The 25,177-nt window shown below is 38.3% G+C and overlaps 3 protein-coding genes across 4 annotated transcripts; all 3 read left to right on the forward strand.

The window, feature by feature from the left end:
- Window positions 1-1,595: 1,595 nt before the first annotated feature.
- On the forward strand, window positions 1,596-5,020 carry tmem244 (transmembrane protein 244). Its single transcript, XM_008312817.3, has 6 exons — window positions 1,596-1,720; window positions 3,662-3,747; window positions 3,851-3,927; window positions 4,110-4,235; window positions 4,467-4,511; window positions 4,759-5,020. Exons 1-6 carry the CDS (start codon window positions 1,628-1,630, stop codon window positions 4,854-4,856), a joined length of 525 nt encoding a protein of 174 aa, XP_008311039.1. The 5' UTR covers window positions 1,596-1,627; the 3' UTR covers window positions 4,857-5,020.
- Window positions 5,021-5,586: 566 nt separating this feature from the next.
- fkbp6 (FKBP prolyl isomerase 6) lies at window positions 5,587-8,544 on the forward strand. The gene is made up of 9 exons (XM_008312818.2): window positions 5,587-5,786; window positions 6,384-6,501; window positions 6,603-6,692; window positions 6,774-6,976; window positions 7,070-7,189; window positions 7,298-7,495; window positions 7,716-7,825; window positions 7,971-8,069; window positions 8,147-8,544. The coding sequence occupies exons 1-8, from the start codon at window positions 5,718-5,720 to the stop codon at window positions 8,050-8,052; spliced, it is 990 nt and encodes a 329-aa protein (XP_008311040.1). The 5' UTR covers window positions 5,587-5,717; the 3' UTR covers window positions 8,053-8,069; window positions 8,147-8,544.
- Window positions 8,545-8,978: 434 nt separating this feature from the next.
- On the forward strand, window positions 8,979-24,580 carry arhgap18 (Rho GTPase activating protein 18). 2 transcript variants are annotated; one of them, XM_008312821.3, is made up of 18 exons: window positions 8,979-9,141; window positions 15,871-16,108; window positions 17,044-17,182; window positions 18,053-18,132; window positions 18,251-18,400; window positions 18,761-18,824; window positions 19,766-19,884; window positions 20,632-20,703; window positions 20,797-20,890; window positions 21,029-21,120; window positions 21,304-21,381; window positions 21,559-21,718; window positions 21,805-21,887; window positions 22,039-22,245; window positions 22,408-22,542; window positions 23,189-23,310; window positions 23,464-23,519; window positions 23,686-24,580. In XM_008312821.3, the coding sequence occupies exons 1-18, from the start codon at window positions 9,062-9,064 to the stop codon at window positions 23,775-23,777; spliced, it is 2,061 nt and encodes a 686-aa protein (XP_008311043.1). In that variant the 5' UTR covers window positions 8,979-9,061; the 3' UTR covers window positions 23,778-24,580. The 2 variants fall into 2 exon arrangements, with proteins under 2 accessions (XP_008311043.1, XP_024912707.1); XM_025056939.1 differs by lacking the exon at window positions 8,979-9,141 and adding an exon at window positions 9,792-10,151.
- The last annotated feature ends 597 nt before the right edge of the window (window positions 24,581-25,177 follow it).

Consider the following 25,177-nt stretch of genomic DNA (forward strand, 5'->3'; position numbering starts at 1 on the left):
TAGTCCCTCAGCATCACCAGAGCTGGTTTAATGGAGACATCTGGAGCCCATAAGACCTCAAAACATTCACTCATAACATTCACTAATGTGCAGTTGAGATTCATGCTGAAGTCATGTCCCCTGAGCTGCTCAGTTACAGTTATATTTACATTGAAAGGAAAGGAGAAATAAAAGAAATATGGGACGTTCGATTCTGTTTACTCGTGTTTTCATTGTGGGCAGTTGTGGTCAGGAAGCAGTAAACTAGTAAAACTATATAAAAAAGGAAGAATAGAAAGCAGTATGCACGTTATAATTATTTAAATAAATGTCAAGGCAGCAGTCATGTTAATATAAACTGTTATCATATTCTGTTCCATAAGTGCTCTGTTGTCTGTCAGTGTTGTTTTCAGTCTCATATTAGGCCTGAAATAGCAACACAGTGACATGGTGGACGGCACTGTTGACCTACAGCCACGAGGTCACCGGTGCTATTCCAGGCTGAAGCTATTTTGGAAATTTTGTCAATTTCATTCATTTAAATCTTAATTTAAAAAGCCACATATATTCATGGTCATTCAATACTACAGCAAAAAGGGGAGAAGAAAAAGACTCACAAAGTAGTCTAATCAAAAGATCTCCTCTTTAAAATAAAAAATATATAATTTAATGCTTTCCAATCCCTCTTGAAGTCCTTTTTAAGAAATCCACACAGCCCTAAAAGGCGACTGATTAGTTATGACGTCTATCCTGCTCTTCAGCCCCCTGATTTCCCTGCCCTTTGTCACTATGGTTACAATGATGCAGGTTACTTACCCCCCCACACTTGTACAAAAAAAGCATACCTTTGTGCTTTAAGACACATACACGTGTCGGTGTGCGCAGGTTGTGATGCCATGGAGTTTCATGGGCTATTTCTGGAAGGAGACAGAAACACTGGACTTCCTGCATCATTCGTGCTTTGATATTGTCTTAGTCTCCCCCCCCCCCCAATCATTTCACCTTTTTACACTTCATATTCATTAAGAGTTTAAAATTAATAACGGCAACATGCCATTATTTTCCTCTGCTTCACATAATTTTTCCATCCTTTCTCCTTATCCAAGACTATGATCTACAGCATGATGCTGATGTGGGAGATCTGCACATCTGCAGCAGGCTTTGAGTCTTATCAGGTTCTGCGAGTACATGTGGTTCTTATGTTCTATTTCTGCTTGTTATTAGTCTGTCATTACTTTTGTAAAGAAAGGCTGCCATCTTGTGTTAACTTTAGAGAACTGATAGAAAAAGACGAAGAATGTTTTCGTTGTTGTTGTTGTTGTGAATATGGCAAAATAAACTAAATAGTATTTTTGCCTGATAAATAAGTTTTCTAATTTGACATGCTTAAGAAAAAAAACATTGGTCCAAACTATCTTGTGTTTTTTTTTTTTTTTTTGAGGTTTGCACACACATGTAAATACCTGGACCAGAGAGAACGTTCAACCCCTTTTAGGATTTACTCTGTTCCTACTTGCAGTAATCCCATTGCCTGTAATCCTCAGGCCGCTCTAACCCTTCACATCTATCTCACACAGAATCTATCGCACACATCTATCTCACACATGCACTGTAGCTCGCAATCTCTCATTTGGACCTGCAGCCATTCATGTTGTTGGACTACTGCTGTCGTTGTTGTGGATTCACACTGATAAAACGCCATGGACCCCTCTCTCACAAGACCACACTCAGTGATACATGGGTAAGAACGATGGACAGTGTGGGCAGAGACTGTTGGATTAACTGTTAGTCCAGGCTTGTTAAGCAGACAAATGATCATTTCATTCTGTCAGAAGAGAAAAATAATATTAACTGTGTCATTTCAGATCCTGTGTCTTTTAATTGTAGTTATCCTATCAAGTCAGTTTTAATATAATTTGTCATTTTACCCAGCTACTACAGACCTGTCTGTTTTTGTGAAGAACAAGTGACAATCTATTTACTCTATGACTGTTGAAGCAGTTCATACTGGATATGTGCATTGACCTGCATATTGCATACTGTAATCGAGGTGTGCTACAGTGTTGCAATTGGACAGTTGTCTTCTTGTTTATTACTGACATGTAGGTCAGTAAGCATCTAAAGTCACCAGGTCAGACCATGGACCCCTGAGCCCTTAGAGCTGGTTTTCAGAGCAGCTTTCTTCATCCAGTCTAGTCTGAAGATGATAGAAACACAGGAGAGGACTAGCTAATGTGTTTAACTGTCTCTGGTGGCATTAGTATGAGATCAGCTTCTTCCCTCACACATCCACATGCTCATAGATCTTAAAATAGGATGATAAATAGATTTCATGTGGCCTCATGCTGAGGAGGACATGATAAAATCAAAGGTTGGATGGATATAATCCCATTCCTTTTCCACTGCCCTGTGTACTTCCTCAGGGAACAGACAAATGAACTGATAGAAAGAGACTCGTACCCAACACAGTTGTCAAATACCTTTGCTGTACTTAGACACGTCAACAAGTATTGGCTTGATTAAAAGCTCAGTCAAATTAACATGGTCACTCGTAATGTGAAGCTACAGTACAGTAAGACACAGCCTGGAGGTTAATGAGAATGTCAGTGTGTTAGCACAGTTGTATATTGACTGTGCATAGTAATTCACTACTGACATTTTCTTTCTTGCCAATTAGCAGCAAATACAAAGTGTGACACTGATGGGATCATGCTGCAGGTTGTTTCCGTGGATGGAAAGTTAATTCACCATAGATTGATAATACTAACAAAATAATAAAAGTGTGGAGTCAATTTTGATCTTGAGGATTAAAAAAAACAGTAAAGGTGCAATCATTTTGTTTTTCTATTCTACCTTGAACTGAAGACATCTTTTATACTGTACAATTCGTACTTGGTAAAATTTTTGTAAAGACTACATAGGGGAAGTTAATTCCTGAGTCATTGAGGTGAAAGTCATGGTTTTATCTCATCTCTGGTCTCTGTCACAGCAGAGAAAAAAAGCAGGTTTGACTGAGATTAGCAGCGACACCAATTTTTGGAGGTTATTCACCCTGTTCTGTTACGCAGAGACCTGGCACCTGCATAAAAGATTTTGAATGCAAGTCATTATTCATATAATTATTTAAACCTCTGTTTGACAGGCTAAAATGTCAATTGTATGAAAAGGTCTTTTATTGCACTGCTGAGGATGTCTTGTTACTCATTTCCTGTAAAGACTACAGTTAATCATCTGTGAAAGAAGACTTCAGCAATGGACTGTTTCAGCTACAGAAGGAAGGAAATGAAAAAGTTACTGCGAAAGAAAATCAGCTTTTGTAAACAGATGAGACAAAAAAAGAACAATTATCTTTAAAAAACTTTAACTGGTGGGTTCCTTCTTCTGTATAATCAGGGTCATGTTGTTGGAGGCCGACTCTGCCAAATGGTTGCTGAATGATTGTGTTTCCAAAGCCAGATGGAACACATTTTCCTCCTTTCACTGAGAAATACTGCTAATGTACGAGTGACTAACTTGGGTTTTCATATACATTGTTTGTAGTTATTTAAATTATGAACAAAAAGCCTAATCTAAGATAAACATAATGCCCTAAAAATATTTAAGGTTCAGCATATACATTTCTAGGTTATTATGATCCAGCAGGTACTGTACAGTATGATGTGACCCTTCCTCTTCTTTTTAGGTTGTTCTACAGAATCTGTTGATGTGCATGGTCTGTTTCTACTCTCTGTACTACATTGTAGTCAGTCTCTGCATTGGACTGCTGAGGTACACTTACAAAAATAAACAAACTCATTTATTTATTAACCTTTCTGGTGTTTATATCTGCGTTTATTGTTGATGCACACCTTCACTACATTTGTTTTCTCAGGGTTCATGAGATCAACAGCCTGTTGGCTCCATTCGACTACACAACCCAACCGTCATGGCAGAACCCCAAATACCTGGGTAGGTATCTACGCCAGGGTGTTGTTACCTATTCTCTGGAAACTATAAAGAAATAGAGCAGTACAAATTGAGTAATATTTATTGACGAAAAAAATAAATTAAGAAAATATACTGTATATACAGTAGTATATTCCTACTGCCCTTGGTACAGATAAATAATATTTTATTGTGTTCTCTTCCAGTGGGTGTCATTTCCACAGAAGTGACCTATGTTCTAGGAGGACTGGTCTTTGCCTGGATCGTAGAGGAGTGGGTCTGGGATTACGCCATAACTGTCACATTGCTACATGTTGCCATGACTGTGGCAGGTTAACACACACACGATCCCTAACCCTGATCATTAGGCAGTTCCAATATCTGCTTTGTCTTTAACTGAGTTCCAATGTTGTTCAACATTGGTTTTAGTCTCAATAATGACTAGGCTTTAGGTAGATTATTATTATTATGTTAAATGATTTTTCAGCCATTTGCAGCTTCTTCTTTTACTGCAAACACTACACACTATATTACACTGTGCTTGTCTTGTCTATGTTTTTCAGTGATGTCCGATTTCCCTTCAGCTGAGCACTGGTGGATAGCCCTGGGTGAGTTTTGGTTGACATCTTTGTAAATATTTTTATCTGTCACAAATGTATTTTGCAGAGTTCAAAAATCCCCCTTCTCATTCCCTGAAAGCTTTTGTCTATTTATGAAAACATACTGCTTTAGCTGTTCCCCATTTGTGTCCTTCTCTCCCTGTATTTGCAGTTTTCTGAAGGGCCACTTGTCTGCCAGCATGATTGATCAGTCTCTTTATCTAATCTTTTACGCCCACTCTCTTCATCACTGCAGGTTCAGGCCTTGTGATGATGATATTTGGAGGGCAGCTCTTGGCCTACAGACTCTTCAGAACTAACTTTGTTTATCCTGCTGGACTGCAGAACTTCTAGCGAAGACAAAGAGGAAAGCTTTTAACTGGCTTACTGCTTAATCTCGGGTCTTAATGCATCCACACTCTGCCATTTTTGTCCAGCCAGCCTCATGTTAGCATTAGTGTTAACCAGAGTACATGGATACTACTCTTAGCTACTACGTCAGATTCATCTTTGTAAAAATAAAGTACACCTATTTGACAGTTTTTTGTAACATGTTGTGTACAGTTGTATTTTTCAAACTATTTTATTTGCAAATTTCATACCCTTTGTTGGATATTACATGTTTAGATGATATTTAATAGTGCAATATGAAGTTGGAATAGCTTTAGTTATTTTCCATTTGTGGTGTCTGTAAAACAATATTAAATCTGTTGGCATTTTGCTTTCTGAAAACACGTCTTGTGATTAGTTCAACACCATAAATTATCTTTTGTTCTTGTACAAAGTAGGTAAAATAATTTGTAACCAAATAAAAAAACAACATGCAAGTAAAGTTGTGGGTTTTTTTTGTTTGTTTTTGTTGTTGTTTTTTTGCCTGTGTTATCTGCTTTAATTGTTGGGTAATTCCTACTTTCTAAAGAATTTTTAGCTTCATTTAATGGGTTTAAGGCTTGGCAGTGTAGAGTAAGCTCCCTTTTTAAAATGTTTATGAAATTCTGAATTCAAAATCAATTACTTTGCACAAATAAACTGGCTTTTTAAGCCCTGGAGAAACCGTATGTGTCTGTATGTATAATTATATAATCCAAGTCCCAAAGATCTGGCAACCCCGCCTTCAATTAAGCGACCGGAACGACAACACACGTCACCAGATCAGTGGCTACAGGGTTCATTTGCGATTTATTTGCTGCAATCAACATTAGTTTCGCCGGTAATATGTCAGGAAATGGATTTATCTACAGCATTAGAAGTTTCATAGATGCTGATACGAACACCGGCATCATGGTAAGAGCTAATATGACTAATGTGACTTTACTGTTGATCGATGCTAACACGCCACATGGTAATAGAAGTTTGGTGATACGTTACTTGTGACGATTTGTGCGAGGGTGAGGGGAGGGGGTGGGGGATCCGAAACCACCACTTATTCCGCGAAAATATTGTAATCTATCTAATTTTAAACCACTTTTTCCGCGAAAATATTGTAATCTATCTAACATTGTGCTTATCAATGCATCGCAGCTACACCACAGTCAATAAATTGTAATTGCGATTGTATTGTAATTTACAAGAATATTAATTAGTTAGATTTGAAAATACAATTACAAAAAAAGTTAATCCTGAACATATATAAAAATCCTTAAGGTAAATAATGTTAAATTGCACATTAGGTATTAGAGACAACAATAATATTTTGAAATATTTATGAGTCACGTGCACAGTCTTTCGTTGAGATTTATCTTCTTGTTTTCTATACCTTAAATTACATTCTAAATTAAAGACTTTCAAACTTCCAACCTAGGTTTCCAGCAGTTGAATATGTCATGTGTATAGGTCAAACGTTAATTTAAATAACAAAAATATGTTTGTTTGTTTTTTCAGACTCCATTTGAGCGTCTCAGAAATCAGATGAATGACATTCTGGGAGATGGAGGGATGCTTAAAGAGGTCGTCCAGTGTGGAGAGGGTCCCCCTGTACCTCAAAATGCTTCTGTTTTCAGTATTTACAACTACAGTTTCCAAACCAAACCATAACCCTTTCCAAGATTATAATTATTTATTTTATTGCATTTTTAAAACTACTTTTTTTTGTTTTCACAGTTTACTACTCTGGATTTCTGGAATATTCAGACCACCCCTTTGAAACAAACACTAACCTTAGACACCCACCAATGTTGAAATTAGGAAGAGGTGAAGAACTATTCTGTTAAATGAACAAAACAAAACAAAAGTGCAACAATATATTTATTTTTCTGATTTTTTTTTAATCAGACGTGACCATGGCAGGTCTGGAGCTTGGTCTGCGGACCATGAAAAAAGGAGAGTTCTCTCGCTTCCTTTTCGAGCCTGAGTATGCATATGGTGACATAGGCTGTCCTCCCTTTATTCCTGCATCTGCCACAATCCTGTATGAGGTCCAGCTCCTGGATTTTCTTGACTCTGGACAAGTGGACGAATTTCTCTCGATGAGTGCAGTATGTGAAGTGATGCTGAGTGCAGTAGGATGTGGTGTTTCTGGACCCAAGTCATGATAAACTTCACTGACACCATGTTTTCCCTGTGTACAGGAGGAACAGAACTCTTTTCCTTTGCCCAGATTCCTTGATGTCGTCAGCACCTTACGCAGCTTTGGCAATCGCTGCTTCAAACAGAGCCGTTATCACAGTGCTAAAGATCGCTATAAACAGGTGATTGGATAAGATAGAAAATATTATCTTTAGAAACAGAGAACACTTTAGTTTGATTGTAGTAGCTTATATGTTTAATTCTAATTCAGTTTTGTGCCTGACAAACAGGCCATGATACTGTTGGAGAGCAGGGAAATTGAGACTGACATAGAGAATGAGAACATCAACACTGCGCTGCTACCTCTCTATCTAAACCTTTCTCTCACTGAGCTGCGTCTGGACAGCCCACAGAAAGCACTTAAGTATGGCAACAAGGCCTTAAAGATTGACCCCACCAACACAAAAGCTCTTTTCCGCTGTGGACAGGTCAGTGTGAACCTTTATATTTTTGTCAAGCAAATCAGATTATTTCCTGACCAGTTCTGCTGATCCTTTTTTACTTGTCCTCCCTTTGTTTAACCTTCTCACAGCACTTTAGTTTTACATTTACCTACATTTTGTGACCAGCTTGCTTTGTCATATTTGGTTGGTTAATATTTTTTACAACACATTACTTCTTCCTTTTATCTGATGGACTGTTTGCCAGGCCTACCTGGAGCTCAAGGAGTACGACAGTGCCCAGGGCTGCCTCATATCTGCTCAAGCAAAGAAGCCCTTTGACAGCGATATCAACAACCTCCTTAGGAAGGTGACACTGTAAGAACAGATTCTATTGACACATTAATTACATGTTAAATGTAAATGTTCAGTATTACAAGATACAAAAAAATGACTCCTACCCCTGAAGAGAATAATGAATCATCAAGATGAATGTTAACAATTAGTCTCTGTCCATTCTCAGATGCTATAAGGACAACCTGGACAAAGAGAGAGACATGTGCTTCAAGATGTGTAAAGATCTGAGGGATCAGTTCAAGATGTAAAGAATGAAAAAGAAAAGGTAAGATGCTGTGTGTTATTAAATGAACAAGGTGTATGTTTTCAATGTAAAGACACTTTGGCATGTTTCTGTTTCAGGTGATGGACAAACATGACCTTATATTTGCAGTTGGATGTTCTAATGAGTACTAATGTTTTCTACATTACATCACGTTTTTGACACATGTTCATTTTCACATTTGAAGAACACACTCAGTTTTCTTGTGTGGGGTTTCTACGTGTTTTCTTAGAAAATAAACACTGTTGGTGCCAAAAAAAAAAAAGAATAAAAATTTAAAAAACAAAAATGTGCCCACCTGACATTACTAGTTCTTATTTTTCATTTACATCTCACAACTAGTCTTTAATATGAACTGTGCATTCACCATGTTTGCTAACATTAATTAATTAAGGTAATTAATCGAGGTAGTAATTAGCATGCAGTATTAGTAAACGGACATAAATAAAGATTTTTACCAAGGTAAAAGGTCAACAATATGGCTATTAAATTTGTTTAAAGGGAATTAAACCTTGCGGTATTATTTTAAAGCGTAGTGTTTCAGAGTAGACGCTAGGGGTCACAACTTAACCAATTTATTATGGAGTACCACATTAAAACAATGTGGTTTCGAATAGTATTGCAAAAAGCAGACATTATTGTGTTAATTTGTTAAAATATATACATGGAATTGTCATAAATTCAGAATTTCATTTATAAACTGATCAAATAACTAACAAAGATAGTTGAAAAAATATACAATTTTTTCAACTATCTTTGGTTTGCAAGTCAATTGAGCAAACTATGGATTGGGCCACATGGCTGTGATGGCTGTGATGAGGGAAGTGAAATGAAAATGGAATGGAATAAAGAGTAAAGAAAGGAGTAAAGGATAAAAGGATGAGAAGTAAGGCAGATGAAGGAGCATAACAATCTGTCTGACCCCTGTGGCTAATCCACTTGTCACAGTGTGTTGAGTGTTTTACCACGGTCTACGTGCACATGGTCAGTGGGTCATGGTGTTGAAGAACGTGGACTGGAACCAGGCTCAGACACACACCATGGGAACCAGGCTTGTTCATTACCTACGTATTGGGTAAGAAAAATACATTAGATCCAACAGTTTCCATATTATAGTAATTTGTTTGTTTGATGTTTTCAATTCTGAGGAATGTTTACTCCAGTTAGTGGCAATACAAAACCTCAACCTGATATTATCCCTAAAGCAAAAAACAACAAATAAAGCAAACACATTGGTATCCTACAAACTATATATATATATACTTATCTGTACATAAGACACATGATGTATTTTGTATCTGGTGAAATACAAGCAATATAAACTTCGTATTCAGCTGTACAGCATAGCATGTACTATTGTAAGGAATGTTTATTTAGTGTAAATGTGTAAATTTACATAACCACGTGCATGCAAATGCTGTGAACATACTGGACGTCTCCCTTAAAAATAGTCTGCTTCTGTTCTAATTTAGTATAATGACACAGTTTTTAAATTGTCAACATTTATTTTCACATTTCATTTCATTCATTTTTTTTTTCATTTTTTGGCAAATAGATATTTAGAAAAGTTATTCAACCAGAAGTGGCAAATAGATATTTAGAAAAGTTATTTTTGCCAATTACTTAACACTTACTCTGAACAGCAGGGGTCGCGTTTATTCAATAAGTTGAATTGCCCTTGTGGTCTCAGCCAATCAAAGAGCTGCGTTATTCCTGGTCCCACCTCTCTGTCTAATGTTCACAGCGAGTGAAAGACTTGAGAGGCGGATGGGGGAGAAATAGGGAGAAGAAGGGGAAGAGTTTAGTGTCAGAATGAATCGTCAACTAAACAGTCGAACAATGGAAAGTAGGGTCAGATAATGAACACATGAGACCAATGCATGTGTGTGTGACCCGGGGAGACGCACAGAGAGACGGAGCGGCTGGAGTTTGGATGTGAGCCTGGTGCAAGAGGAACAAGACGAGAAACATGAGTCGGCAGCAGCAGAACCAGGGAGTGGTTTTAACCAGTTACCAAAGCAACGCTGAACTGTTGCCCAAAACCGGACCGTGTGCCGCACAGGAGCACGACATCAGCGGGTCCAGGTGGGATACAGCATGACAACGTCATGACAATATTTGTCTATAAATGTGTGTGAGAGCGAGAGGCAGTGTGTGGAGAGCAAAGGTCACTGTAAACAGTGAAACTTGAATTGTTTTTCCCCTAAATTCATTATTGTTAACTCTGTTTATTATTTGATCACATTGCACAATGTTGATCATTGTTTTCTTATCTGTGGCGTCATATAAACAAAAGTTTTGTTTTGTTTTTTGTTTTTTATTTCCACTGGCTGCCATAGGGGAAAGTAGAAACTGAGGACTATCTTACTGTATAAAGTATAAAAGTTAAATAATAATACATAATGATTAATCAACAGTTGCTTTTTGAATGTTTTAAATTCCATGCCCAACTGATTTTCTTCTAGCAGTCAGTTTGAACCTAAGAAGCTTCTTGGACGAGCCGCGAAACATCCTTTAGGAACCAACACGGTCCAGTTGCCTTTAACTTAATTGGTTTGGATAGTATGAAAAGTATATGAATGTCAGCGGATTCCATCATGGACACTTAGTGTTGCTCTGACGTGACGTCCAACTCCTCCCTGCATGATTCAGATTTTTTCTCTTTTCTTATCAGTGATCAACAGTTTCACCCTGACTTGGTTTCCACGGATGTTTCTTTTTAAGATGGACTTTAAGTTTTATTCCTCCTTAGATCTTTATCTTTATGACCGAATGTATGGATTGCAGAAAGATTTTGTCTTGTTTGTTGATTAAGGTCATTTTAAAGGGAAAATCCAGAGGAACACATGGGGAAATAACAGGAAGGATATGCTTCATGGACAATTCCTTCATTCAAAGGTTTGCCTGATTAAAGGCCTGTTTGTATGTGTTTTATGCATCAGTGCCTTTGTTTGAATCTGTGCCCCTCTGGTATAGATGCTACTGAAAGGGTAAGGGTCATTCTTTAAAAACAGACCCTCTTTTGTTAATTTGTTGTTGTGGTGAACGACTCAGATGGAGTCACATCAGCTGGAGGCGTTACTGTGCCTCACTTCTTTTAATAGCTTATTGTCTACACAGAAACCACAGCCTTCTCACTTTACCATGAGGAAAAGACTCCTTATAAGTCAGGGCTCTGCACTGTCGCAGAGGAAACACATGTAGGAACTAACTTGTATGGAGACAATAGTATGGTTAGACCTTTAACTGTGCAAATGTGTTTACTTTTCCAGGTGTCAGCTGACTCTGTGTGTGTGTGTATGTGTGTGTGTCCAGTGAGTGTGTATTCAGGCCCAATAAAAACTGATGTAAACAATAGTGGTACGATTAAGGTAAACAGTTCTGCCCAGCTGATGTTCAGGTGGACATACCTGCCCCAGTGTGTGTGTGTGTGTGTGTGTGTGAGTGTGTGTGTACAGTTTATGTATCCCCGTGTGCGTTCCAGATGGCTTCTCCAGCTAACTGGAAAAAAACAGCATCACATTACACTCCCTTTGTTTCACCTCGCATAGTGTGTGTGTGTGTGTGTGTGTGTGTCTAAGTTGACTTAAAGGCTAATTTCTGGGGTCCTTGTTTCCCTTGCTCAGGACATGGGAAACACACAGACTGACAGGCATACAAACTGCTGGCCTTTAACCAGCCGTGGACATTTAACCTGACGAGCTCTACAGTAGGTTATGTTCCTGCTTTCACAGGCCAAGCTCAGCTCTGCTTTTAGCCAAAGAGCTTTGTGCATGTGTTGTATTTTCCACCGTATTTTAGCAGAAATCACTTCCAAACCTGGTACTCTGCAGTGGACACACATGGTTCCAATAAATGTACTGTGGTGTAACTTAAGAGCCAGTTAGGAGACATGCTGTTTCTCATAGGAAATGAAAGGCTGCCACAGTGAAAAGTCATTTAAACACTGTCACTCAGATGAGGACCAGAAAATGAACACAGACATTAAAAAAAAACAGTAAACAGAAAGAGACAGACAGGCTTTGACACTGGCAGACAGAAGTAAACAGTGTTTGAATATAAAGACAAACTGCTGCAGATCTGCAGCACCAAAGACAGACAAATGGGATGGACATCATACAAGCAGATGACTCTCACAGCCCATGGGACAGTGCTGACATCAGCAACTATGTCCAAAGGGGGAACAGAGGCAGTCTCTGTCTGCACAGAGGGCAGCTGGCACCTGTTGATGTAAATGGGAATCACATACACACACACACAGACTTTTCTCATTTTTATAGAACCATCTTAATTTTCCCAGATCTCTGTGACAGTGAATTTCAGTTTTTCTTTCTTGAAATTATATATTTTTTTAATTTAATAACACTATAACACATATATTGACGGTATGTCAGATAATTGCAGAAAACTGACTGGACTAACACCCACTTTTTAGCTTACACTTTGGGCAAGTTTGGATGTTTCAATAAAGTATAACATCCATCCATCCATATCTGCTTATCCGTTACCGGGTCGCGGGGGCAGCAGTCGCCACCCAAATCACATTGCTCCGTACCAACCCCCCTAAACCTTCCTGCGGGTGGTGAGTCCACTGGAAGGTACCAACCGCCTAACTGGGATTTTGAACTTATCCAGGAGTTGAACCCTGGGGTTTCACACCAATGACAGAGACATTGCCTCTGGGCCAAAGCGCCACTAAAGTATAACAGTTCAATTTTAGCTTGATTCCCTTTTCCTACAATAAAAATAGAACTATGGTAATGCTATTTTAAATTTTCAATGCTAAGCGATCCTAACATCAGGGGTTGAGTTAAGTTTTACGTCTCCTTTTCCTCTATGCACTTAAATGGCTTTTTTACTAGTCAAGATTGCAGCCATTGTTGTAGGTCATCACTGTTTCCATCCCATCACTTATTTTCCTTGCCTAATTAAAATTACATTGGACAGGAAACCCTTTCCAAAACTGGTGGTAGTGACCCTGTGAAATCCATGAAAAGCCAGGGAAGTTTCAGTGGAAAAAAAACTCCTGAAAAATTCCTTTAATTGAGTACCAACATAGCACATGTACTCTCATTTATAGTAAGTACTTCCTAGCACAGTCTTGACTTTTTAAATGTAAACTATCTGTTAGTTATGTATAATTCTCTGTCTCACATTAACTGAACCGAACTGGGTTCGGTTCCTTTACACCTTGAGTCATAGTTGTCTCAGCAGTTCTCTTTGCTGACAAGATACTGTTTCCTTCCTGCCCTTTCTGCACTGCAGTTTACTTTAGCTCACATGTTGATCTCTCTCTCTCGCTCTCCCTCCCTTTCTGTCATTCTCTGTCTGTGCACACACACTTTGGCCTGGCTTCTACTGTGCAGATGAAAGGTGAAAGGTACAAAGAGTAGAATAATCACTCACAGCTGCACAAGTGTTTTGCTCTGGAGGTCATTCTCGCTTGTATTGATGAAAGCGTGCCAGGGAGAAAGGGTGTTTGTTCTAGTCACCAGGGCAGCCCTTCTCTGCCCATTGTAAATATCAGACTTTGTTTGCATTATTGCTGCATTTTTGTTTTGGTCTTCTCTCTCTCTCTCTCTCTTACTATAATCTGCTATTGCTGGCCTTCCACACATTATTGTGAATGAGTAAAACCTCAGCCCTGTTGTGTGATCTTCCCTCAGTCAGCAGCAGCAATACCGCAGCCCTGCTTTTTTTTCTCGGATCAGCAAATCACTCCAGTGGTCAACAGAAACCGACACACACCATGAAAGCTGCAGTGATTAATATTTAACAAGCCTGTAAACATATTTCCTTGCACCACAGGATTGTAGTTGAATGGAAAATGAAGCAGAGCTGTCTTAGCCAATCAGATAATGCATAAGCCATTACATCATGGTCATAAAAAGTAATCAATGGTAGCGGCAACCTATTGTCGGCTGTGGCTGTTTGTTGTACGTAAGACAGCTGTTGAGATACAGTGGGGCCTTGAGATACGAGTTTAATCCGTTCCACAACAGCACTCCTATTTCGATCCACTCATATCTTGATTGCATTTTCCCAATTAAAAATAACCAATAACCAATTAATTCATTCTAGCCCCCTTGAAATAAAGTATAAGTTAATTAAAGTAAATTCCCCATCTAAACATCAAAAACATAGATATAAACAAATATATTGATAATAAAAAATAATAATAATTAAGGAAACATTTTATATAAATGTTATAGAAATGGGTAAAATAACCCAGCGAGGGACAGTGAGTGTCAGGGCCACTAAGCATAGGAGAAGGACTGGGAGTGAGGACTCAATTTAGATGATAGAGAGAGAGAAATAAAGCGACAGTAGCTTCAGGTAGCTCGTGTCTCGAGGCCCCACTGTAGTTGATAAATGCGACTAATCTCTGATAAGTTTCTGAGGCTTACTGCAGCTATACTGTGGAGGAAAAGTAAAAAAAAACTTTTCCCAAAAGTAACTGAAGTATTTGAGCCTCTGTTCATGTGTGTATGTTTTCTAAAGAAAGAGGAACAAACAGAAGGCATATGTCTGCACAATGAGTTAAATGACAATTATTCAGTCAGGAAAAAGGGTAAGAAAAAGATCACACAAGGTGGATGGAGCAGAGAGGGGTAGAATGAAAGGAGACGTGGGAGGAAGAAGAGGAGGAGTCAAACACGGGATGTTCTTTGTTACCCTCATCGAAGTGTGTCTATATTTATCAGTTGTTGTTTTTTTTTTATTGCCCTATTAATATGTCACTGTGTGTGTGTGACAGGAAGTTCACTGTGGCATGTGGATTTGACTCAGTGTGAACCTCGGGTAAAAGGCTGACCTAATGCCAAACTAATTAATGACAACATGACTTCAAACTTTACATTTACTGCATTCTTTTTCATGTATTTCCCTGCTTTATGTTGGAGGAATTTGTTGAATGAATCCTGAATAAATTAAATATTTGTATAATTATGACATCATTGTCATAGGCTGTACTTACAAATATCAAGTACTGGACAATTTTCCACCACTTTCAATGATTAGTTTGTTTACCATTTGTCACATGGGTATCTCCTCACATCCCAGGATGCCTAAAGTGTAGTGTACTGTATGTGTCAACACATAATGACTGTCATTACAGTTGGACAACCCGTATGATGTTACTCTGTTGTTAATTAGCACTAATCTTATTTTGGTGAGATGAGCTGACAGTGTTGAGTGTCTGTGAGCTGTGAGAGCTGCTATTCTTGGTTCCCACCTTGTTAGTGTAGTGGCTGAGAATTTGGCGTGTCTGTAGTGAGGCTGGTTGGAAGTCGAGGTAATTAATATTAGTAGATAGAGTAGTAAATATTTTCCATGAGTCAACTGGTCATTTGGTCAATGAAATAACGCAAATGTTGGAGAATTCTGTTAGTTTTAAAAAAATACAATAATGTACTTGTCATTGTGAAGCTACATGCAATATTTCATGTTTTTATGTACTTTATGTAATGACATGGTATTTACATGAAATGATGTAATGACAATTATATGTATGAGTGTTTTGTTTTTTTTAACCATGCTTGTTTGATTATGAAATAAATCCTGACCTGCAGCCCAACCTACAACAGAGGCATTTTTATGGTTACAGTTTTTATTATGTCATTGGTGAGGAAGGGACAAAGTGCAATTCTGAAAGATGTGGTAATTGGTGGGAATCGTTTGTCTTTTTTGGGGGAGAATGTCAGACAAATCTGAACATGTTTTAACATAGATAATGTCCAGTGATAAAATGTCTGTGGCTCACTTGTTATGTCTGAATGAATGTCTCTGTTTGTGTCTCCTGCAGTGGCAGAACAGGCCACTACACAGTTCAGCAGAACCAAAACACACAACATTGTGGGAATGCTTCTTCCACCAGTGTCAACAAAACTGGCAGCCTTACCTCACTGCCACTCTCCAGTTCAGGCTCAGGGTCATGGTCCAGGTCTAAGGCCTCTTCCAGTCCACGGTCTCACTCCAGCCCACGGCACAGTCCCAACTCTAGGATCAGACTTCGACCTTCATGTCAGCGCTCTAACTCTCAGGTACTGTAGGCTCCAGGTGGTGTTGTGGTTAGTCGTAGCAATAATGTGAGCAGAACTGAGTTCAGATGACTTCTGCTTTGACTGTGATTGGTCCAGTTATTCTTTTCTATTTTCCTTTACTTGCTTAGAGAAGCTCGCTGTTGCTTTTTGTGTAATACATATAAAAAAGAAAAGAATTATCCAGCTTTGTTTAAGATTCTGAACTAAACTGAGAAGATAGACTTTATAATAATTATAATAATTTAACTTAGTTCAGTGTACAATATTATCAGGCAGTGATTTTTGTGTTGCAAAAGTTTCATGTTGCATTGCTTTTGTTATTTTGATTTGTTCACGTTAAAGAGTCAAAAAACTGTTGAGTTGTTTTGTTATGTTTTTTTTTAATTGTTCGACTGCAAAGCACAAAAAATTACCTATCTATAAGGTAGACCTTTATTATGAGGTTGCCCTAAGTTCTTATGTACTTATACCTTAGATCAGTTATCCTCAACTGTCGGCTCACAGGCTGGATCAGGCATCTCATTGTTGTTGTTAAAGAAGTCAGTCTTGTTCAAATGAAAATAATCAAGCTTGATATTGTTCTTTAATACATGTCTATGTAAAGCCATAGTCAGATATACTGTTGTTCTGAAGCATTGGAAACAGATGAATAAAAAATAAATAAATTGGTAATGGTAAAATTTCACAGTGGTTGGTCGACATGTACATCTGTTCTTCATACCTTTTGTCTGAAGTAATGGAGCAGTCGAGATGTTTTTTTAATGTTCCCTAGTTTTATAGCAGCAAGAAGATTCAGTAAACATTTATCAAATGAATTCCGAGTTTACAATGTGTTTAAATGTAGCTCAGTTTTATCTAAACTGTATGTGTTAGTGAATGGAGAGGCGCGGGGGAGGGGTTGTAACACCCAGTGTCACTGACATCACGTCTTTCAGGACTCTCTAGATGAGTTGGAGATGGACGACTACTGGAAGGAGGTGGAAAACATCACTCGCTCTGGAGAAGGAACAGGGAGGAGTGAAGGAGGAGGAGAAGGAGAAGTTCAAGAGGAGGAGCAGCAGAAAACTCCAGAGGGTAAAATACACCCTGACCTTTTAACTTTTAACGTGTCTGTTTGATCACACGCACAAAGTACAACATTGTACATAGAAGAAAAGTTAACATCAGTGTTTCGTGCAACTTCTTCTAAACACTCAGTGCAAAAGACGGAAGACAGAAATATTAAAGATGTATAATTCTGACTGGATGGGACAGGAATGTAATGACTGTAATGTAATGTGCTCCATGGAAAATATTGTGTACAACCCAAGGGAATAATATGTCTTGCTCCATGGAAAATATTTTGTACAACCCAAGGGAATAATATGTCTTGTGGTTGTCCTCCTCTCTGTTTTCTGTTTAATAATATTTCTGAAACATTTGTTTTGTGGACATTTGCTCATTCTCCAGTTTATCAGACACCATCTATACTCCTCCAACTTCATTTTGTACACATAGCATTGTGAGGATGTTTTTTTTTTCCTCTCTCTCTTTGTTGCTTCGTTGTGTAAAGGCATTCTGGCTGTTAAAAAAAAGAAAAAGAAAAAACAGTCCAAGCTGCAGCTTGTCCATACATGTGCTGTGCTGTTTTTCACATGCAGTGCAATAAGGAAGGGCCTGTGTTGTGATCTGTATTTCCTAGTCTTATTTAGCCTGCTTATGAAGACCATTGTTCTCAGAATTAAACAAACCCATCCTGTGCAGAGTGTGTTTCCAGTTTTATCTTTTCTCTATACCTGAGTTAAACACTTGAATACATTCCATTCAATGCCATTGTGAACAATACTGGGCTTAAATACCAACTTCTGAGTTATGTCTTCCTGTGGCTGCTTTGGAATAACATTTATGTCTGTAAACAAATTCAAGATGTATCCTGTAAATTTTCTCCATGATGTTGTCTTGTAGAAGGAGAGCAGGAGGAGGCGTGGCTCACAGAGGCAGGGCTCGCACGACTTTTTGATAATTCCTACACTGACCACGATCAGGTAGCGATCATGAGATGTCCATCAGATTAGACTGGCATTTATACCTTACTGTATATCATCAATTGATTTTTTTTCATCTCAATGCTGCTAGAGCTAAAGCTTCACATTTCTTTTACAGGAAGAGGACAGCGCAGCATTTCTGTCCACACTCACCAGAACTCAGGCGGCAGCCGTAGAACGCCGTGTGACGTCACTACAGCAGACGCTACGGCGGCGCAACAGACAGCACTTTCCTGATGTTAGGGATATATTCAGGCCTCCCGATAAGGTCAGGGGATTCACACTGTAGCACTTTGCACCAAATCACACTTTGTGTTAATGTGGTTTTGTTGTTCCCAAAGGGGAAGCTGTCACAATAACAAGACTGGATTTTGCAAAAAAAATCAATGGATAAAATATATAGAATATAAAGGTTTAAAGCTACTAATTTAAAGAAACACTGTCAGCATGATATAACGTTTTCTTTTTTATCTATCTTTATGTATGCACACTCTGACCATTAATTAACAGATAAGCTAATATGTAACATGAAAAAATGTACTGAGGAACCAGTGCCTTAGGAATTTTCGACCTGTTGAACATTACACTGTGTCCTGAATACTTCTGTGCCTCGTGCTGCGGTCTGCAGGAGGAGGAGCCAAGGAAAAAGGAAGAAGTAAGTGAGAATGGACAAAAAGAAGTCACATCAGCCGGTGGGTTCAATATGCCATGCACAGACTCATATACACACACACACACACACGTATTCAAAATGAGTCAGCAGTGAGAATGACTAACACAGACCCAAAAGAGACAATTTCTGCATAGCAACCTATAAACAAGTTTAAGAAAAACAAAGCAATAAAAAAATGAATGCCTACAAATGTCAAATTAAAAACTAGGAATGTTGTGCACTAATGATTCACCTTTCTTTATGATTTTCTTTTCCTCCGAAAAATAAATCATCACTTCAGATAGTGTGTAAGCTCAGTAAACACAAAGCTACAATGGGAAGAATGTGTTATTGCTGGTAAAATGCAGTTATTCCTCAAAACAGTGTGAGTTCTGTATTAATATTTATATTCCTAAGGAAAATCTCCTCTGCTAATTCTAGACATAAAGCAGCAGTGATTCAGTCTGCAATAGCAGTGTGGAAATTAGGCTGTTTTTTCAACTCATACCAGTTCTGCCATGGTTGGTATTAGAACCGGCAAAACTCCAATCAACACAATTCTTTAACCACAGGCTGACCCAAAAATGTCTCATCTATTTAAAATAAAACATTAAATGCTGTAAACCGAGCTTTTTTTTTTTAACCAAATAGTTCACCTCATTTTACAGCCTTCAGTCATACACACTGACAATAAATAAGACAATGACAGCATACTGTATACTGCAGTGCTTTTAATACCTGGTCAGTGCAACACTGATGTGAGCGAGCAAACACTTCGCTAACAAGCAGATAAATACTGAGCATAAACCTGTTCATTGTCAGTCCCAGCAAAAACAAAAAACTGTAAAATTGTGGACAGACACTACAGACTAAAAACACTGTGAACGTAAACACCTTTGATGCCTCTGTGTATACAGCTGAGCTGTACCTGTGCAAATATGACCTGTTATGTGTTTTACTTCTTCTTTTCTCTGTCAACAGAAGTGGAGACGGAGCTGAACGTCGAAGTGGCTTTTTCAGAACAAGCACTCACTTACAGGGATAACCATCAGCTGTTGAAGGTCAACACATGCTCTAACTCAGCTGACGACAAGCTACCTGTGAGACACGCGCACACCTCACCACACCACATCGCTCACACTCTATTCAGTCTGTCCATTTTGAGTAGCAAACAAGTGGTACTATCTTATAATCTGTGGAGAGTTAGTGTTTTTTTTTTTCTAAAAAAATGTATGGTGGGTTTTTATTCAAGTTTGTTCTTACAGTTTATTATTGAGGGACTAATGCTCTGAGGCTCAGTAGGTGGAGCGGATCATCTTTCAACCGGAAGGCAAGACACTTAACCCCCATGTTGCTCCTGACAGCCATGCTGCCACTGTGTGAATGTATTAGTGAATGGAAAATCTGTAGTAAAAAGTACTGCAATGTGATCATCCATCTACAGAGGAGCATTTACTGAGTACTTTGTCTTACAATCGAAATATCAGTGTGTATCAAGTATTCCACAACCTGAGACTTCTTAATTTTTAATACATACAATATTTAAATGTATCCAATTAATATCCTAAAATACAGTGTTTTGAAGTGGTCGTTGTGCTGTTATTCAATAATGCTGTTCAATGAAGTTTTTTTATTGTTAATAAGAATTTCCCATTTAAATTTAGGACTATAGTGCCATCTCCTGGTGATTGGTGACAGATTTTTCCACCACTAAAATAAATTTGAACTTAAAAAAATACTCTCCATTAGGAGTTTCATCCTTGCATTAAGCATTAATGTATGGCTTTCCTCGCCTCACACTAACTCCACTGTGTCTCTGTTCCCTACTGTGTGCTTTACTCCTCCAGAACTTCAAGTTGCTTCGAGATAAAACAGGTCAAACTAAAATAGGAGATCTGTCTCCTCTGGACATGAAAAAAGTAAGTTTGTTAGGGCATGCTGTAAAAACTGAAAACTGTGTCCGGGTGCATGCATCTTCATAATAAGACTTGTTCTTTTACTTGTTTTTCTAGGTCCGTAGATTAGTACACGTGGAGATGACCGCTCTGTTTGACACTGCTGGACTAGACCTCAAGACACACAAAGCTGTCAAAGTTAAGACTAAAGGTAACACACGTACACACACACACACACACACACAAACACTTTAATTTTATAAGTCAGAGAAAGGCCTGCAGACCTTTTTCACAGTACTGCGTACACACACCAGTTCCAGTTTAACTTAGGATTTGTGTTTGTGTGCAGAAATTGGTCTGTTTGGGGTTCCCCTCACAACTTTACTAGAACAGGATCAGAGACGAGCTCCTGGGACCAAAGTGCCATTTGTACTTAAGAGGGTGAGAAACAGCCTGTAGCTACTGTATGTCAGTGTGATACAACTGTAATGATGAGAGCAGCTGTTTAGAGGAATCAAAAACATGTTATAAGTGTTATCCATGTAATTTACTTTCCCTGTATTCACTATTATCACTGAGGCCTATTTGAAACTTACATAAACAAAACACCACTCTCCTCACCAGCTCATCTGTCATATAGAAGAGGATGGACTGGACACAGAGGGGATTCTTCGGATCCCCGGGGCAGCCGTTAGAGTCAAGGTGGGTTGAAGAGAAACAGACCATCAAAGATAACATTAACATTAATAACATTAATGTTAGTAAAGGGGACAGAAAGAGAAGATCTTTCTGTCCTGTAGAGCATATCATACCAAAGACCTGACCTGAATAAAGTTTGTAACCTTGACCAGTGAGCATTTATGTCTGTCCCATCCTCAGTCACTTTGCCAGGAGCTGGAGTCGTCCTTCTACGAGGGCATGTTTCCTTGGCAGCAGTTGAAGCAGCATGATGCTGCCAGCCTTCTGAAGCTGTTCATCAGGGAGTTGCCCCATCCTTTACTGACTGTGGAGTACCTCAGTGCATTTATCGCAGTCAACAGTATGTAAACTGTCAACTCGTTCAAGAAGTTGCAGTTTCAGTAATCATTTGAATTAGAAGGAATGTTGTGTCCTTTTTTCCCACAGACCTACCCACAAAAAAACAACAACTACAGGCTTTGAACCTGCTCGTCCTCTTGCTTCCTGAGCCCAATCAGGACACTTTAAAGGTAGACAGATTTGACTGATAGATGGAGAATATACAGGAAGTGTGATTAAAGCTGTTCACATGAGAGAAATGCGACATCTATAATGGAGTATTTGCGAAAAATATTTTTATCCATTTTCTGTTACTTTTGTCTTTTTTTTCCTTTATTGCAGGCTTTGGTGGAGTTCTTCCAACATGTGATTGACCATCAGGCCAAAAATAAAATGACTCTAAATAATGTCTCTGTTGTCATGGCACCAAACATCTTCATGTTTAAAGGCTTCCGATCCAAGGTTACAGAGCAGCAGGAGATTTCTATGGCAACCAGCACAGCCAACATTGTCCGCTTGCTGATTAGATACCAGAATCTTCTTTGGACAGTAAGCATCAGAACTCACAATTCAACCTTTCTGTATTTTACCATCCACCTTTGAAGCTGTGCCGACATTTGTACATTCAAAATAATTTTTTCAGATTTGTTCGGAGTAATGGTACCAGGCTGTGCTGGCTAACATAATTCTGTGTGTGCATCCTGTGCTCAGATCCCCAAGTTCATTGTGACACAGGTCAGACAGCACAACATGGAAAGCCAGCGGAAACAAAATAAGGAGAGAGCTGTCAGAAAACTCCTGAAGAAGATCACCATCGACAGACCTGCTGATAAAGCTCTGCCTGAAGTAGGTGTTTAAACTCCACGATTTTGTCCACTCTTACAACCATCTTAGTAGATACAAACATGAATATTAAGTTACATGAGATTTTGGATTTTTTTTTTTATCCAGGTGAGTTGCATTTCTTTTCTAACATCTAAAACACAACAACAGTAATTCATGTATTGCTATTACTAATAACGAAAATTATATTACACAAAACTCACTTTTATTATTTAAATTTGCATCGATATGTAGGTACATTTTGAGAATGGAACTACTGTATATCTGAAGTCCATGTTGTATAAACATTTATGCAGCGCTCAGTAGGTAGAGGGCGGCAGACTACCGTAATTCTGGTGGTGAAAGATACGAGTCATTGCACTGTAGGTTGTGTTACTTCTGTATTGCCAGTATCAGAAGTAGTAGACTTTTAACTATTAATTATTAGTAACAGTTGTAACTGTTAAGTTAGAGGAGTTTAATTATTTTGAAGATTCATATTCATAAAGCAACAACAGTTCTGGTGTAAACACCAGATTAATGGGAAAGTTTGGAGTTTGTTACAAAGATTTACCCCGTCATTTTTTATTTTTATCTGTGTGTTTGTGGACTCTTATTTTGTACAAAGATAATGTTAATGTTTGACTTACTTCTGTCTGTTAATCATCAGGAGAGTTCACAGGGATTCATTCGAGTCCAGGCTCCACAGTTCAGTAAAGTTTCTATGGCACTTCAGCTCACTGAAGAGTTGCAGGCTGCAGATGTGTTAACGCGCTTCCTCAGCCAGGACAGGTAATGGGATTACAGTTCCTGCTGCACTGTTTTTACAATCACAAACCAGAAACCAAAACAATAGTTCCCTTCTCGGTGTACAGCAGAGCTGATCCTCTCTCCTTTTCTCCTTCACTCTTCTCGGCTCTTTCTCTCCCCCTCTTTTTTCCTCAGCTCTGTGACGGTGAAAAGCGAAGATCTGTGTCTCTATGAGATTGGTGGAAACATCAGTAAGTTTCCTTTGGTTTGATATCCTAGCTTCATAGTTTATTGTGTTTTCAAGACAACAACAACATAAAATTTACTTGAAACACACATTGACTGTATTTTGAACAACATGGAATAAAACATGTGTCTTGTTACCACTGAGTGTTATTTCTGCCTTTTTTATTCCAGAGGAGAGATGTCTCGATGGTGAAACGTACATGAAAGACCTCTTCCAGCTGAACCCTGCAGCAGAGTGGGTCATCAAAACTGTACAACGATAACCTGGCTTACATACTGTACCTGTACCTCAATAGATGCTGGACCTGCAGTGCCTGTTCTGTCCACAGGATCGTTCTAAAACCAGACACCACTAGAGTCTTAATATTTGAGCCTGGTAACACAAAGTAGACATTTGGTTATCCTCTAAATCTACCACAGAAATGGGAGTTTTTTATGCTCCACATATAAAGATTTGCTTTTCAGGGGAATACATTTTAATATCAATGCTCCTGAGTGACCACTAATGAACAGTGTGTGTTTGCCTCAGCACTTAAATCACATTATTGTGATTTTTATTATTGTGTGATACTGTATGTATTTCATTGATGAGCTGTGATTTATTACCACTGATCAGTTTGTTGTGCCTGATACCTTAAGCTGAAATATAAAATATATTTAATGTGGCAGTGAACTATTAAATTCAATAAAATACCAAACATTGATTTTTGTTTTGTGTAGACCACTGCTGGCTATTATTTAACATTTAAATCAAAAATCACTAAAGATAACAACAGGTAATTTCCATGTCAGTGTATTGAAGCTAAATTGTCACAGTAACCAGGAGTGGGTGCAAATGCTGTCCGACACAGCATGTCATGTAGCAGGATGACCCTGTGTGGTTGTACAAAAATAATCAAATGTTTCCACTTTTGGAATTGCATGTTAAAACCATCAGGTAACCAGGACACACAATGACAACATTTCAACGCTCAATGTTTTAACTGGATGTTTGAGTGTGTTTACATAATGTAATACATCTAGAACTGTACAATTTAAATATGCAAATAAAGATTTTTTTTAAGTCTTTCTAAACTTCTACAAACAAATATTTAGGCTCATGTGAATTTACCAAAGATGCCATCATCCAAAAGGTTGATTTTTATTTCATGGTTATGAACAACATTTAAAACTATTTAATATTAAATTGAATGGTTAACAAAACAAGATAAACAAGTAGCTAAACACTACTTCCCTTGCAGAATGTAGACAACAGTGCACTGGCAGCATTGAATTCAGCTGGAAAATACAAGATCTTGTATCATACATTTGTCTGCACCCTGATCCTGTGTGGTTTCTCAGCAGCCTGTGGAGGATCTTATCAGTACCACTGGGTCAGACATAACAGGTGTTTCCTTGTGGAATGCCAACAACTGTCACTTTTTTTCTGTTCTATTTTAAATTCCTGTCTTACATGTTAGTGTTTACTGTGAAGTTTGTATTGTTCAAAAATTGTTTTTGTGTCTTATTGTCTGCCTGAGAGAGGACCACTAAAACTGCCTGTAAATAAACATGCACCTAAATAAATGCTGCTGTTATGAGTCAGTTTATATGCAAAGACTTGGAATTACATTGTCTCAGATACACAGCATGTAAGTAATTATTAAATATATTTAAAAATTAG

This window comes from Cynoglossus semilaevis, chromosome 7, assembly GCF_000523025.1.
Source record: "Cynoglossus semilaevis isolate Cse_v1.0 chromosome 7, Cse_v1.0, whole genome shotgun sequence".
Lineage (NCBI taxonomy): Eukaryota > Metazoa > Chordata > Actinopteri > Pleuronectiformes > Cynoglossidae > Cynoglossus > Cynoglossus semilaevis.